We start from the raw sequence: 14,663 nt of genomic DNA, 5'->3' as shown, positions 1-14,663 counted from the left end.
AGCAGGGATGGTTTTGTAGCCTGTTGCTTTGATATGCCTGTCTCACCTGGCTGACTCCCCGGGGTTCTGGCTGCCTGCGTGCAGTGAGTGCCTCGTGGGTGTGAGCTGAGGTGTTACTGGCACGATTAAAGCCTTTGTGAGCATTTGGAGGGGGCTGGTTTGAACCCACGACAAGGCACGGGGGAAAGCAGCAGCTGAAAGTGCTCAAAGGAATGTGAAACCTGGCTCTGGCCAAGAGGGTTAGTGAAGCTGGGCTCTCTCCTGACTCTCTCTCTTGTCTTGCAGGCCCCCGAGGAACTTGGACTCCAGGACGTTCATTACCATTGGAGATAAAGTACGTGTCAGTGGGGTTTCCTTTTTTACTTGCTTCCAGTGTTGTTTGCCCTGTGCATAAAAGGCTCTGTGGATCATGCCTGACATCCTGTCAGGTCAGGTCTTGAGATTCCAGAGCACCCTATGAGGTGGATGGTGCCCTTCTGGTGCAGCTTCTGGTGCAGCTTTGCAGGGATGAGACATCCCACAGCAGGACCTCTTCTCTGTGGAGTGATGGGGTGTCTGTGTGTATTTAGAGCAGTGACTGCTGGGGAGCTGAATGGGTCACCCTGCCTGCTGGATGGCTTGTCCCTGAGCCCGTGCACTTGCTGACTGGTCTCTCTTGGCTGTGGGCAGTGCCATCAAAGGCCAGGTGGGCAGTTTGTCCATAGTGGGAGATCACAGCGGTCCCTTGACAGTCTCACCACCCACTGAATGGGTGGAGAGAAGTTGTGCATGCCTCATTCCTGGAAGTGTCCAAGGCCAGGCTGGATGGGGCTTGGAGCAACATGGTCTAGTGGAAGATGTCCCTGCCCATGGCAGAGGGGTTGGAACTGGATGACTTTTAAGGTCCCTTCCAATCTAAACTATTCTGTGATGACCCAGCCCATCTGCCCTAAATCAGGGTGGCCTCACCATGCCCACAGACTGCCCCAAACAAAGTTCCTGTGTCCCACATAGCCACAGGTCTGTGCTACTCGCTGAGGCCCAGGAGAAACTGGGCACAAAGCTTCTCTCCATCTCTCCGAAACCTTTCCTAGTGACCTAATGAAAAACACTGCTAGAAATAGCCACTGTCTTTTTTATTTCATTCTCTTGTTATGGGCTCTCCTGGGGCTGCAGAAGCTGTTTGCAAGTGAGCTAAAAATACTCTGCATGGGATCAACCCTATATCCAGTCCTTTCCAGGCTGGGAGGTGGCTTGGCTGGTGGGATCTGGGTCCCTTGGCCTCAGTGCAAGGTTTTAGGGTTACGGGAGAGGAGGGGAAGCTTTGGCTGCATCCAGGGAACGATTCTGCTGCCCGTGCTGTTTTCTGGCCATTGTGTCATGCATATTAATAGCTTGGGAAGAGATGCTCTCTGTGACAGCCTGGGCATGTTGTGTGCAAGGGGACAGTGCTGCAGCTTAGGGAAAACTCTCTGGAGTCACTTCCTTGCCTGCTCCAATGTTTGCAGGAAGGGTCTGGTCCAGATGTTTTGGAGTGACATAGTGGAGAAGAGGACCTGGGCAGAAGGGCAGCTTTAGGCCATGGGGGTGGATGATGACCTCGGGTCCATCAGATCTGTGCAGGCCATGCCGTGCATCCCATTGTCCTGGGAGGGAAGCGCTGGCTCCGTCGTTGCAATCCATCACCTCTTGTTGCTGGGCAGGGCAACACATGTCCAGAAAAGCACCACCAGACCCTTCCTGGAGGCCCCTGCAGGCACTGTGAGCCTGCCCTGCTCCTCTGCCAGCTGTCCAGGGTGGGCGGTCAAACATGTCCCCCTTAACCCTGCTCTCCTTGTTTCAGGATCCACTGTCCTGCCCAGGAAAGGGCCGGCACCTTCCTGTGCTGGGCAGTGCATAGCTCAGTGCTGAGCTCAAGCCCAGCCCTCCCTTGCTCCTGCCTCACCAGCCACATCTGGCTCCATCAGCAGAGCCGGGACTGGTGGGAAGGTCCCTTGGAGCTGGTGGCTGCTGGCTGTGCTGTGGCCAGTGCCAAGGAGAGTTTGCTGGCCAGAAGCCCGGCAGCCACATGTCCCAGCTTGGCTCCTCAGCGCCAGAGGCTGTTTCCTCTCTCCCTGCTCTGGGCGTAGCTCGCAGGCACAGCATCCGGCGCTGTGCCGTGCTTGTTTCCCACCCTTGCTGCCTTTGTGGCTACTGGGGCAATTTGGCATCCTGGTATTATTTTTGTTCCCTGAGACCGGAGGAAAACTGGAGGCTGGATAAAGCCTGGCTAAAAGGAGGCCTGTGACTTATGAGGAGCGATGAACGCAGTGTCCAAAAATAGCCCGTGTCTCACTCGGTTCGTGCCCTGCCCAGCAGAGCCAGCAATTACAGGGGAACGTGTCTTTAGGGAAACTTGTTTGTGGGTTGTGCAGGAGCTTGCTGGCACCCTGCTGTGTTGGGCACTCACTGGGCTGAGCGCTGGCTGTGGGTTTTTTCCAGTTTTAAGCAAGACTTACTGTAGTTGTGCTTGCCTGAGCTCCATCCTGGTGCTAACTCGTGTTTTATCTTGCTGGCTGCTTTCTGGTGGTGGGAGAAAGTATCAAAAGCAGGTAAAACCCGTTGAAACTCCCCAATAATGAGGAATTTAGTCACTGTGTGCAGCATTCCATCTGACAGAGGCTTTGCCTGGGTGTCATTAGATGCATAGGTGTATTTATGACCAATGATTTTTGGGATGTGTGGACAGGTGAGGGATCCCCAGCTGCACAGAGGGATTTGGAGCTGTGGTGGAGACTCCTGACTGCTGCCCCTGTTGGCCCAGGAGCTGTTAAAATCCTGCAAATAGTTCAGCAACCGCAGAAATACCCTTGTGTGGGTAATCCTGAGCAGGTAGAGAGGCACCAAAGGTTGGTGCCCTTTCCAGTGGCGGCGTGCCCTGGCTTAAAGGATGAAAGTCCCTGATCTCCAGCTGCAGAGGGGGAATTAAATGAGCCCTAGTGAGTATGGGGGTGAGAGAGTTTGGGCTCTGATTCAACAGAGCCAAAAATACACCCATGTTCTCTAAGTGTGGTGCCTCTGGTACATACAGGAGCGGGTGGAGTCCCATAGGTACCATTGTTTGGAAATGCTCTGTATGAGTGAGCTGAAAGTATGGGATCTCTGCTGATGTCCTTGTTAAGTGTGCTCGTACCTGATTTTATTTTTTTTTCTCTCTCTCTCTCAAGAACTTTGAAGTGGAGGCTGATGACCTGGTGGCAATTTCAGAGCTGGGCCGTGGTGCCTATGGCGTGGTGGAGAAAGTGCGGCACGCGCAGAGCGGCACCATCATGGCTGTGAAGGTGAGGACAGCTGCCTTCTGAGGGGATGGAGATCAGGATGTGCAGCTCCGAGGGAGCAGAGAAACTGCTGAGCTTCACTGGTTGTGGCAAAACGGGGACAGGCTTACTGGGGTTTGGCAGCCTCTGGTATTCCTGGTGTGGTTTGTCTGGTGACAGGTCTGTGCTGATACCAGCTGTGGGGCACTGTGGGGTTGATATCAGGCTTTGAAATCCAGGCTTGGTGCCTGCAGTGCAAGGTTTGGATGTCAGAGTGCCTGTCCTGGCTGCTGGCCTGGTCCTGCATCCGCTGCAGAGCTTGCCAAGGGTTTGGCATTCATTAAGGTTCTGTCTGGCAGAGGGAATCTGGACATCTCCTGGGTGCTACTGGCTGCAAAATAAGCATCAAATGCTTGCCCTGAACTGCAGAGCCTGTGAGTCAGACTGAGGGATGATGGTGTTATCACACCTACACCAAACCCTTGACACCAAACCCTTGTTTTCTTATATTTGTCTCAGAGGATTCGAGCCACTGTGAACACTCAGGAGCAGAAGAGGTTACTGATGGACTTGGACATCTCCATGAGGACAGTTGACTGTTTCTACACAGTCACCTTCTACGGGGCCCTCTTCCGTGAGGTACTGAGCTGGTGGATGCCTGGGGGGCACCTGGGGCCTGTGTGATTGTGCTGAAGGCATCAGACTGTGCCAAAACACCTCTGTGCTCTTCAGCCCAGCTGAGCTGTTTGAGGTGCTGCCATGGCTCAAAGTCAAAGGATTCCCTTCTTCAGGCAGCGTTTGACCTGAGCTCATTCCTCACTTCCATGGCAGATGCCTGAGCATGTTGTCCACAGCCTGGACTGACTTTGGGGCAGACCCTCAAAGGGAGGCCACCACAGGTAGCTTTGCTGGCACCTGGACATCTGTCCCCATCGCTGTCTAGTGCAGAGCCCATGTGCTGATGGTTTGGCCAATGGCAGCTGCACGGCAGGGACCTTGGTTTGCCCTGTGTGGAAAGGGCAGGGTCCCTTTGTCCATCCATCCCCACCACTCTCTTCAGCTCCCACGGACTTCCAGGGAATTCCCTCTCAGCTGCTTTCTCTCTATCTGCAGGGCGATGTGTGGATCTGCATGGAACTCATGGACACCTCCCTAGATAAATTTTACAAGAAAGTACTGGAGAAGAAGAAAACCATCCCTGAAGACATTTTGGGGAAAATGGCTGTGTCTGTGAGTGCCTCTTGTGTTCTTATGTGGGTTTGTGCATCCCTCGAGCCAGTTGCCGGGCTCTGTTGAGGCCTGTAGTGTGTTTGCAGTGGGAAGCTGGTGCTGTGTGTGACTAATGGGTGCCTTTTCACTGTTTGTCCCCAGATTGTACGAGCTCTGGAGCACCTGCACAGTAAACTCTCTGTAATCCATAGAGGTAAGTGCTGGATGGGATTAGTAGGATGTGGCTGGAGATCTAACCTTGAAATAAGCTATGGGAAGATTCCTTTCCAGGAGATAGGTTGGTGTGTCCATCTGGGATGCCTAAAGTGGGGTGTGCTGGTACTTATTAGGACTGTGGTAGATACATCTAGATACCCAAGACTTGTTCCTGAGATGCATCTCTCAGGCCTCTGCTTGCAGGATGTCATTCTCTTCCTCCTCTCCAGATGAAGGGTTGAGTGTAATAACTGAATTCCTCACTTATGTGTATTTTTATGGGCGTCTCTCTGGGAGTACCGAGGTGCCTTGGAGGCACAAAATCCCCAGATCCTCCTGGCTGGGTAGTTATAGCAAGGTGAGGGCTGAAAGAGACCTTTATAAAATCACAGATGGGAATTGTAACACCCAGGTCGTGCTGTTCATCCTGGTATATAGACCCTTGTGTAGTTGTGAACAGATCATGATATGCGTGATATGCAAACTGTCCTGAGAATTTGGCAGAATGGGGCTTTTAAGTCTGTGCAGGGCACATAAATCATTCTTAAGGAGCTGGGGATTAACTCCTCCATGTTGTATTTCAATCTTTTTAGAGAAGAGGCTTATTCTTCCTGGAGGACGTGGTTATAGTTTACCTGTGAACGACTTTTATTAAATAAAACTGGTGGGGTTTTGCCTCACTTCCCCTGTGTTAGAGCTGGTCTGATCCCCCTCCTAGGCTGGCAGGGAGTTGTCCATCTTGTCTCAGACTCTTCAGTACCCCTGCAAAGACCTAATTTGCCCTCTTGCATTTTCTCTTAGATGTGAAGCCTTCCAACGTGCTGATCAACAAGGAGGGACATGTGAAAATGTGTGACTTTGGGATCAGTGGCTACTTGGTGGACTCAGTTGCAAAGACCATGGATGCTGGGTGCAAACCTTACATGGCTGTAAGTGCAATCCTGTGCAGCCTTCAGCCTTGACTGGAAGAGGCTGCTGCTTAGAAATCAGTCTTGGTTCACCTCCATTCTGAGGTGAAAAGCACTTGAGAGTGCTCTGCTCTCCCTGACTCAGCAGAGCACTCTGAGGATGGGATTACCCTCCCTGTAAGCCCTGCTCTGCGTGTTAATCCCTCAGTGGGCTCTTCCTCTGCCACCTTCCATTTGCAGAAGGATAAAAGACTGGCTGGTGGTGGTTGAAAGGGCTGCTCCTTGTTGGATAGAAAATACTGAGGCTTTCCTTGGCAGGATTGTTTCATTTCATCCTCAAGTCAGTATGAATTTCCCTTTGCCATCTGTGGCATCCATGTGGGTAGTGTGTGCTCCTGGGGCAGGATTGTGCTGCAGGGGTACTACAAGTCTCACTCTCCTGAGAAGAGGGAGAGTTGATGTGAATTGTGTGGAGCAAGACATGTCTTTCATCAGTGCCACATTTAACCTCAGACCCTGCCTCCATGGGGATGTGAACCAGGGAAATCCACACAACCTATGTTTTGGAGCCAGAGATTTGCCTCGCGGGGTTTGCGCTTGGGGAAGATGAGATGGAGTTGTAATATCTTCCATTTTACTCTTACAGCCAGAAAGAATAAACCCAGAGCTCAACCAGAAGGGCTACAACGTGAAGTCAGATGTCTGGAGCCTTGGGATCACAATGGTAACACCGAGGGCTGGGACCTGCCCCTGCAGCCCTGGGGTTGGGATGGGGTTTGGGCTGGTGGGGCTGTACCCCTGCTGTGAGCAGTGGCAGCTGGGTGGGGACACACCAAACAGGGCTAAATCTGAGTGTGATAGCTCAGGGCTCAAGATTAAACACTGAGAGCACTGGGTAGGGGGCTGCCCTGTGCACACAGGGTACCTCACCCCAGGGCAGGTAGCTCAGAGCTGGAGTGTGCTGCCAGTGTTGCCACCACTGCCGTGGCTCTTTCCAAGTCAACTGGCAAACTTGGCAAAATCATCCATCTTCTGTCCTACTCTCCCTTCTTACTCCTTCCTGATGGATTCTGGAGTGTTCCCTTGTACCCCTGCCTGGTTCCACAGAGTTACTTGTGTACAATGCCAGCTCTGAAAAGCTCCTTAGCTCCGAGCTGTGTGGATGTGAGGTCAGGCTCCCAGGGAACAATATATGGATGACCGTGGGCTTAGTTGGGCATCCAAAAGTCTGCCTTTTAAGGGCTTTGCAGTTCCCTGTGTGCTGGCTGGAGAGGTGGTCAGTGGAGCAGGGTTTGCTGTTGCTGGAGTACAACCTTCCTGCTTCACCCCTCTCCCACATGACCAGAGCCTTGCAGGGGGATCGGGACGAGCCCTGCTGCAGTGAGAGCTGCTGTGTGTGGGGTTTGCAGCAAATCCTGCCTGTGGGGTAGCTCAGAACAGCCAAGAGGAAGGGGAAATACTTTCAGTTCCAAAATTGCAGCTGCTCAGAATGGTTTATCCACCTCCTGCAAGAAATGGATCTTGCAGAAGGCAGCTGAGATCCTCTGGCGCCAGAGGACAAAGGAAATCCCAGCTGTTGGCTCAAAGGGATGCTGCCCGAGGAACAGGGCTCTTGCTTTCCAGGAGACTGGCTCTCTCTCTGTGGGCAGATTGTTTTCAGGAATTTTTCCTGTGCCCTCTTAGCCAGGGCCTTTTGTTTTGGGTGCTGCATCCCTGTGCCGCAGAGATCTCTTGGCAAATATTCCCTCTTCCCCAGCCAGTCTTGTCCAGAGTGCCAAAGCCAAGCCCCTCTCCTTGGTGTCCCCTTGCCAGTGCAGAGCTGGGCTGGAAATATAATCAGCTGCAGGAAGCTGTGGGATGGAAGACTGTTAACGATGGAATATCCAAACCTTTCCAAAACTGGAAGGGAGAGGGGACCTTGCTGAAAGCCAGCCAGGCTGCAGCTGAGTTGGAACCCTGACCTGTTTGATTCCCTCTCATGTCTTCCTTCTGGGTTGGCTTCCTGGAGGTTTTTTGTTTTGTTTTGTTTTTTTTAATATTGTTTCTGAAGGAATTGGATTGATTTCAGACTGGACAGTTTTTGGGCCATTGAGTTGCAGGGCTAATCCAGACCTTCACTGGATGGTGGCTTTATTCAGTTTTCCAGCAGCAGGAGCTGAGCTCCCCTGACCTGAGCCAGAGGCAGGTGAGGGCATCGGGCTCTGTCCCGCTCTGTCCTTTCAGGTTTGTTATTCCTCCCATCCTGTCTCACCCTACCAGGCAAGTCTGGAGGTTCTGTTTCCCCTTTTGAGATGGGAACTGATCTTGGCATGAAGAGAACTGCCCGAGATGTGATGGGCTATTTCCTGCTTGAATGGTTGTGGAGCAGAGGTGACTTGTAGGAAGGACCCAATAATCGAGGTGGTTTTGGCAAAGATCGTGATAAATGATGTTCTAACACTTCATTTTTCTTGGGTTTGTGGATTTTTTGTGTGTTTAGCTCATACAGTACTAGCCTGAGGCCTAGAGGCTGCCTCAGGGCCAGCAAAGCACTTTGGATGCCAAGAGCAGAAAATGTGTGCTGTGATTATCTTTTTAAATAATCCCATTTTACATATCTGTGGTAGCTTCCTGTAAATGCATTAATATGCTGAGCCAGCCTCAAAAGGAAGTATTTTTGGCCTCTTGAGTCTTTTTATTTAAAAAAAAGAAAAAAGGGAAGAAAAAAGTGGTATGACCCAAATTGAAAATGGTTTGTAAGGAAAGAGGGTTTGCCTTTGACTCTGAGCTGGCTGAGGCAGGTGGGCTGTGTGGGGTTGTGCTTTGTCCCGGTGTCTCAGGTTTCCCTGTCTCCATCCTCAGATTGAACTGGCCATTCTCCGCTTCCCATATGAGTCCTGGGGGACCCCCTTCCAGCAGCTCAAGCAGGTGGTGGAGGAGCCCTCTCCCCAGCTGCCTGCTGACCGCTTCTCCAAGGAGTTCGTGGACTTCACGGCGCAGTGGTGAGTCTCCAGCAGGGACTGGTGGCTTCTCCCAGCCTGGCTGGTGAGGAGCCCTGATCCATAGGGGTTGGAGTGAAGCATGGGGCTGGGTTTGACATCCTTTTGGAACCTCTTTTTCCCCACCTTGCCATACCAGGGCTGGTTCTTGGCATGGCAGGAAGTGCTGCCCAAACTGGTTTTGCTCTCGGCCTGACTCACCGGGGCTGGTTGGAAGGCACAGACGTTTCCCTTCCCCTTTTGCTGTTGCTGCAGCTGAAATTTTGGTGTTTTCTGGCCAAGTGGCAATGAAACCAGAACAAACCCCTGGCAGCCTCTGGGTGAAAGTTGGTTTGTGGTTTTGTGGGAAGCTGTTCCCCTCAGGGTGTCCCCTGCTCCCTGTGTGCTGCTTGGAGGTGCCAGGCAGTGGTGAGCCCACCCTGTGGGTGATGGGAAACCACCTCTCCTCCCCAGTTGCTCTGGTCTGTGTGGGGCAGGCTGCAGAGCTGCTTGGCTTGCGCTTTTCATGGCAAAACACTGAGTTGTCCTTTCTCAGTTACCTGCCTGGCTGCTCTGCTGGTGGTTCAGACCTGCTCGGCCAAGGAGGGAGAGGGGATGGGTGCAGCCCACAAGAAACATGTCATGTTGGTTGGGAAGGGGAGATCCCCCATGACAGACCACGTGCAGCAAAAGAAAAACATCCTACAGCCTTTCTCTCCCATTGTTTTTTCTTCCAGCTTAAGGAAGAACCCAGCTGAGCGAATGAACTATTTAGAACTTATGGTAAGTATGGGGCTGTTTCTGCTGGTCTTTATTCCAAAGCATTTTGAAAGTCAAATCAATGGTCCAGCAGGTTCTAGGGAAATGGGACAATAGGATGAGTGAATGATTTTTCATGCATGGAACGGGATGGGTGTAGCGTGTCTAAGGTGGAAGGGTGTGTTGATTTCACGGGTGTTAAGGTCAGGGTTTATTAGGTGTTATCTCCCTCTGTCCTGTCTGCTCTTGGAGAGTTTAGACCTCAAAGTGTGATAGTACAGCTGCCAAGATGGGGCATCCCGCTGAGGTTGAACCTAGAAATGCCAAAGTTCATCTTTGAGCTGAGGGATGTTGTCCATGGGAGCCCGGGGAGGAGGTTGGTGCCCACCCCCAGCACCTCCCCAGCTGTGTGACATCCCCCAGGGTCTGCGCTTGGGCTTGTCTGTCCTTGGGCGTCAGCTGATGTTGTCTTTGGTCTCGTTGGCAGGAACACCCATTCTTTACCTTGCACGACACCAAAGAGACTGACATGGCCTCCTTCGTGACAGAGATCCTGGGGGATGACTCCTAACTCCCAACAGGAGCACAGCTCCCGGCTTCCTGCAGCCCCTCTGTCCCGGCTCCCCCGCAGAAGAGCGAACGAGGACTCGAGTTGATGGTGGTTTGCACACATTGCACCTCCCCAGCCTCCCCAGCCCGGGGGCACCTCTGGCCCCATCTGGCCTTGCAATCTCTTTTTCTCTTTGCCTTGTGAAATCCCCCAGGATGAGCCTTTTGAAGCCAACACCTTTCCAGCTAAGCCGTGGGGACAGAAGGCTCAGGAGCTCCCTGCTGATGCCAGCGTATCTGTCCCGGGGACAGGACTGTGCCCGTGGTCCCTGAGCGGGCAGAGGGTGCCAGAGGGCATCTCCCCTCCCCAGCAGCCTGTGCACAGTGCAGGGGGTTGTGTTTCTTTGCTGCCTGGGGAAGGCAGAGAGAAGCAATGCTGCTGTGCTTGCACCACTCTTGCCTGCCCAAAGTCCCTTCCTTGGAGTCTGGTCTCGCTCACCTTCCTTTTGTGCCTGGTTCTTTGTTCCCAGGACCTACACAGCCTTTTAAGGGGCTGTGGGACTCCCTGGGTGTGCTGCTTTTCACACCAGAGGCTGTTTTGATGCCTGGCTCTACACCGTAATGACCCTTTGAGGCAGCATCAAGTCAGGCATCCCCCTCCCTCAATTGATTTGCTGCTCCCTTGTGGGGGGAGAAAAAGGGCATTTTTTCATGAGCCCACCTTGGCACACGCTGCAGCCCAGGCTGTTCCCACTCCTGCCCACGGGACTTCATCCAGCACTCCCTTCCCTCGTGGGCACAAGGTGATGGAGAGACAGCAGGTCCTTGGTGCTGCCTCTCTCCCTCCAGCCCTGGGCTCGGAGGAGACATCCCTGCCCCGGGCATCACCTTCCACAGCCCTGGCTGCCTCCACCTCCCCTGGCTCCTGGAGAAGACGCTGCTCCATCTCCCTTCCAACCTGGAGCTGATGTAAGACCTTCCACTGTGACACCCACTTGTTTTGGAGGCTGAACTCACACTCCTCGTGTCCCAAACTGCCTCCAACCCCTCCAGCTGCCCAGGTGTCAGTGGGAGCCAAACCCCAGTGACTCGCCCGGGGCTGCCGCCAGTTGTACATTTGATGTCTATATATAATGGACTTTGTAACATGTTTCCTAGTTTTAATCTAACTTGCTATAAATTAAAGCCCTTCTGTGTGGGAGGAGGGAGGAGCAGTTCCTTCTCTCCTGACAAATCCACTGTGAAAACCTGATGTGTTTCCCCACGCTCCCAGCCTGAGGAGCCACGGGAGCAAAGAGGGATTTCTGGCTTCTACTGTACATGATCACAGATAAATGCACCGGCTGTGGATTTTGTTTTGGTTTGTTTTTTTTTTTTTAATAGAGTTTTTCAAAAGGATTTTTTTTCTTTTCTAATATATATTTGTGTGTGTGTATGTGTGCTCTATATATATATTATATATATTTTTAAATCAGTGATGAATGTGTGAATATCTATGTGGCCAGCAGATTTGGTTGAATGGATAGTGTTTTTCTGGCTACATTTGGGCAGGTGGGGAAGGGTTACTAGAAAACACCCTGGCCTAAGATTTTTTCTTTTTCTTTTTTTTTTTTTTTTTAAAGAAAGACATCTATTTTTTAACTGAATCTTTTAAAAACGTTATTCCTGAAATTCAAGCCCTGGAGGTCTGGATTTCAGGGTGCATTTCCAGCGTTCAGGGTCCCCCCTCCAATGAAGGATTATGTCCCCTTAAATTCATTGCTCCCACCTCCTGCAGCCCAGGGTTTGAAGTGGCACTGGGGACCCTCTGCCTGGGAACTGGGGTGCTCTACACCATCTATCCCTGCCAGCTGCTCCCAGGAAAGCTGCTTTGGGGCACATGGTTTTCAGTCCTTCATGTCCCCATGCTGGGCCACCAGGCAGCAGTGCTTTCCCCCCCCATCATCTCTCTGATCCCCTTCCCTGAGTCAACAAACCCTGAGAAAACCAGCCCAGGTGGAGCTGCACAAACCCTGTTCAGCTTTGGTTCAATCCTAACCCCCCCAGCCCACCTCTGGATGGAAAATAAGGAAGTGATTGATGTTCATGTCTCCCCCATCCTCATCCTGCTCTGCAAACCACCCGATGCTCACCTGTACCCGCTCGGTTTGACGGCTTTGCTGCTCAGATGTACAATTGTATTTTTTTTCATAGTTGGTTACTTTGGATTACTTTTTGTTTTGATGTTGAGCTTTTATTTTTTTTTCCCCTTCCTTCCTTGTTTTGACCCCTCTCCCCTTCCTTTATCTCCCCCCTTTTTTTGGTGCTTTGGGGAATTGTGGGGGTTTTTTGCATGTCTTTTTTTTTTTTTTTTTCCTCCCCCCTGCATTTCTCCTCCTGGAGAAAGTCCTGATTTCTGTATTTTGGGAAAAGGGAGCAACTTCCCCTTCAAACAGGGGGGATATGCCTCTGGGGTGGGCTTGGGCCCCTGTGGATGAAGCGAGGCATTGCTAAAGAGGCAAACATCACCTCTGAGTGCCATCTGCTCTGCTTCATTTGACAGGGGTCTTACCTGTCCTAATCCCATCTCCCTCTTCACCTCTGCACTTCTCTATCCTGTGTTGTTCCCTCTGCCCTGGCAGTTCCCTGTGGGGGAATCAGCTTGGCTTTAAGGTGGGTGAGGATTTTTGCTCTCATCAGAAGCCCCACTCCCCTTGTACTTCTGGGAATGGTCTGTACCCCTCAACTCCAGTCCTTGTTTTCAATAAAATTCATCCTCAGATGTGCTTCTTGGCGCCTCTTGTTACTGTTTGAGCATCAGCCTTGGGCTGTTCAGGCTCCCGAGCAGCCTGAGGATGTTGGGGGTGGCAGCTTGGCTGGGGGTCCCGATCTGGGGATTGTACAAGCTGGGACCCCTAGATCCCAGGATTCCCAGAACAGCCCCCAAGGGATTTGGGGGTGGCAGCCTGGGGAGGGATCCTGCTACCCTCGTACTTTCTCTTCCTGTTGTGGGGTGATACTGGTCCCAATCTGGGGGTTGTACAACCCGGGCCTCCCTCCGAGCCTCATCCCCGCAGCGATACCCCCCCGGAGCATCCCCTCCCGGGAGCGCTGCCAGGGGATACCCAGGGCCTTGCTCCCCCCGCGCCGGGCTGGGAAGGAGGGTGAGTGGGTGCCGGGGAGTGGGTTCCTGGACAGGGGGACAGTGGGGGAGAACCCCGGGGGGGGGTCTCAGGGCAGCACGCGCTGCCCGCGGCCGCGAGGGGGAGGCAGCGCCCGGCGCCCGGACCGGCGGGATGAGCCGGGACCGGCGGGATGAGCCGCGAGCGGGTGGGATGAGCCTCCGCCGGCGACGGGACGCGGCGGGGTCCCCCCTTCCCATCCCAACCTGCTGTGACACTCCCCACCCCTCCTTAGCACTCCCACTCCTCCCTCGAAGGTGCGTGACCGGGGGTGGTCCGGGGTATCGTCCGCACGGGAGGCGGGGGGCGGCGTTTCACCTCTCCTCGCAGTGGGACAGGGAGCAAGGGGACGGTTCCTTTCCCAAATGTTTTCCCTGTCAGCCCTCTTCAGGCAGGATCAGGCCGGAGACAAGCACCTCAAGCGCCGGGACCTTGGTGGTGATGATCTGCCCGGACACGGGGCCGAGCAGGGTCAGCGATGCTGGGAGGAGCAGGGACCCCAGAAACACCCACCCGCGTGGCGTGGGGACACGCTCGGAGGGGGCCCGACCTGCCTGGAGCTGGAGTCCGCTCTGTTCCAATTACCAGCTTAATAGCTACATCGAGACCATTAAAAATGCATCAGTGCCTCCGAGGGAAGAACTTCAGGATAAGTGGAAAATTCATCACTTTGAGTTCCCTTATTAGGAGAAAAGGTGGAGTTTTTCCCCCCCATTTGTCTTAAACAGAGGCAAAAGAGGTTATTTCTGCCCGGTGACTTCCCCATGGGACTGTCACGAGGTGTGAACAGGCAGAGCTCAAACCAGGGTGAGGACACAGCTCCCGCTGCAGAGAAGGGAAAACTCAGCACATCCAACACAGAGAGGGGACATGGGGACCGTCAGGGCTGCAGTGGCTCAGCCCTCCTCAAATGAAGGGCCGAGAGCTTTCCCTGCCCTGTGCTGAGCACGTGTGCTGGGAGCAGTCCCTGTAAGAGGGCAGACCCCCAGTGCACTCCCCCAGTACAGTGTGGGTGTTTGTACTGGTCATACTGGCCCTTTGCTGGGCTGGTTCATCAGGAACCGTAGTGATAGGACAAGGAGCAATGGGTTCAAACTGAAAGACGGGAAATTTAGGTTAGATAAATGGAAGAAATGCTTGGCTGTGAGGGTGGGGAGGCCCTGGCACAGGTTGCCCAGAGAAGCTGTGGCTGCCCCATCCCTGCAAGTGTTCAAGGCCAGGTTGGACAGGGCTTGGAGCAACCTGGGATAGTGGAAGGTGTCCCTGCCCATGGCAAGACGATCTTTAAGGTCCCTTCCAACCCAAACCATTCTGTGATTCTGTTCTATGGTGGTTCTCTCCAGAAGCTCCTGAGCTGGAGCTCACACCGTTCCTAAGAGCCTCGTGCAGAGGAGGGCTGGCTAATGGATTAGCAGGGGGTGTGATGATGCAGCCAGTTTTTCTGGGGCTGCAGGTTATTTATTTTGCTTAAGTTTTCTCTTTTTTTTTCCCCCCAGTGGCTGAGCCTGTATCTAGGGCAGGGGTTTTTTTTTTGGTTCAGGTGGCCTGTGGGCACCTTTGAGATCGATGGTGTAAATTAGCGAGTTCACACAGGCCATGGGTTTGTACGAGACGTGTTCAATTCTCCCC

At 53.1% G+C, this 14,663-nt stretch overlaps 1 protein-coding gene across 3 annotated transcripts in view; it reads left to right on the top strand.

Annotated features, from left to right (window-relative positions):
* The window catches only part of MAP2K3 (mitogen-activated protein kinase kinase 3), a 32,744-nt gene extending 20,112 nt beyond the window's left edge, over positions 1-12,632 (top strand). For all 3 annotated transcript variants that reach the window (XM_032703641.1, XM_032703642.1, XM_032703643.1), the window contains exons 4-13: positions 286-334; positions 3,186-3,299; positions 3,795-3,914; positions 4,389-4,505; positions 4,647-4,698; positions 5,502-5,629; positions 6,255-6,332; positions 8,450-8,589; positions 9,303-9,348; positions 9,812-12,632. In XM_032703641.1, coding sequence (XP_032559532.1) covers positions 286-334; positions 3,186-3,299; positions 3,795-3,914; positions 4,389-4,505; positions 4,647-4,698; positions 5,502-5,629; positions 6,255-6,332; positions 8,450-8,589; positions 9,303-9,348; positions 9,812-9,895 — 928 coding nt within the window. In that variant the 3' untranslated portion in view covers positions 9,896-12,632. The remainder of the gene's footprint in view (positions 1-285; positions 335-3,185; positions 3,300-3,794; positions 3,915-4,388; positions 4,506-4,646; positions 4,699-5,501; positions 5,630-6,254; positions 6,333-8,449; positions 8,590-9,302; positions 9,349-9,811) is intronic.
* Positions 12,633-14,663: the final 2,031 nt, after the last annotated feature.

The sequence above is a fragment of the Chiroxiphia lanceolata genome, chromosome 16, assembly GCF_009829145.1.
Source record: "Chiroxiphia lanceolata isolate bChiLan1 chromosome 16, bChiLan1.pri, whole genome shotgun sequence".
NCBI classification, from domain to species: Eukaryota; Metazoa; Chordata; class Aves; order Passeriformes; family Pipridae; genus Chiroxiphia; species Chiroxiphia lanceolata.
The sequence above is the reverse complement of the archived record's forward strand: the minus strand, read 5'-3'. Positions and strand labels throughout refer to the sequence as shown.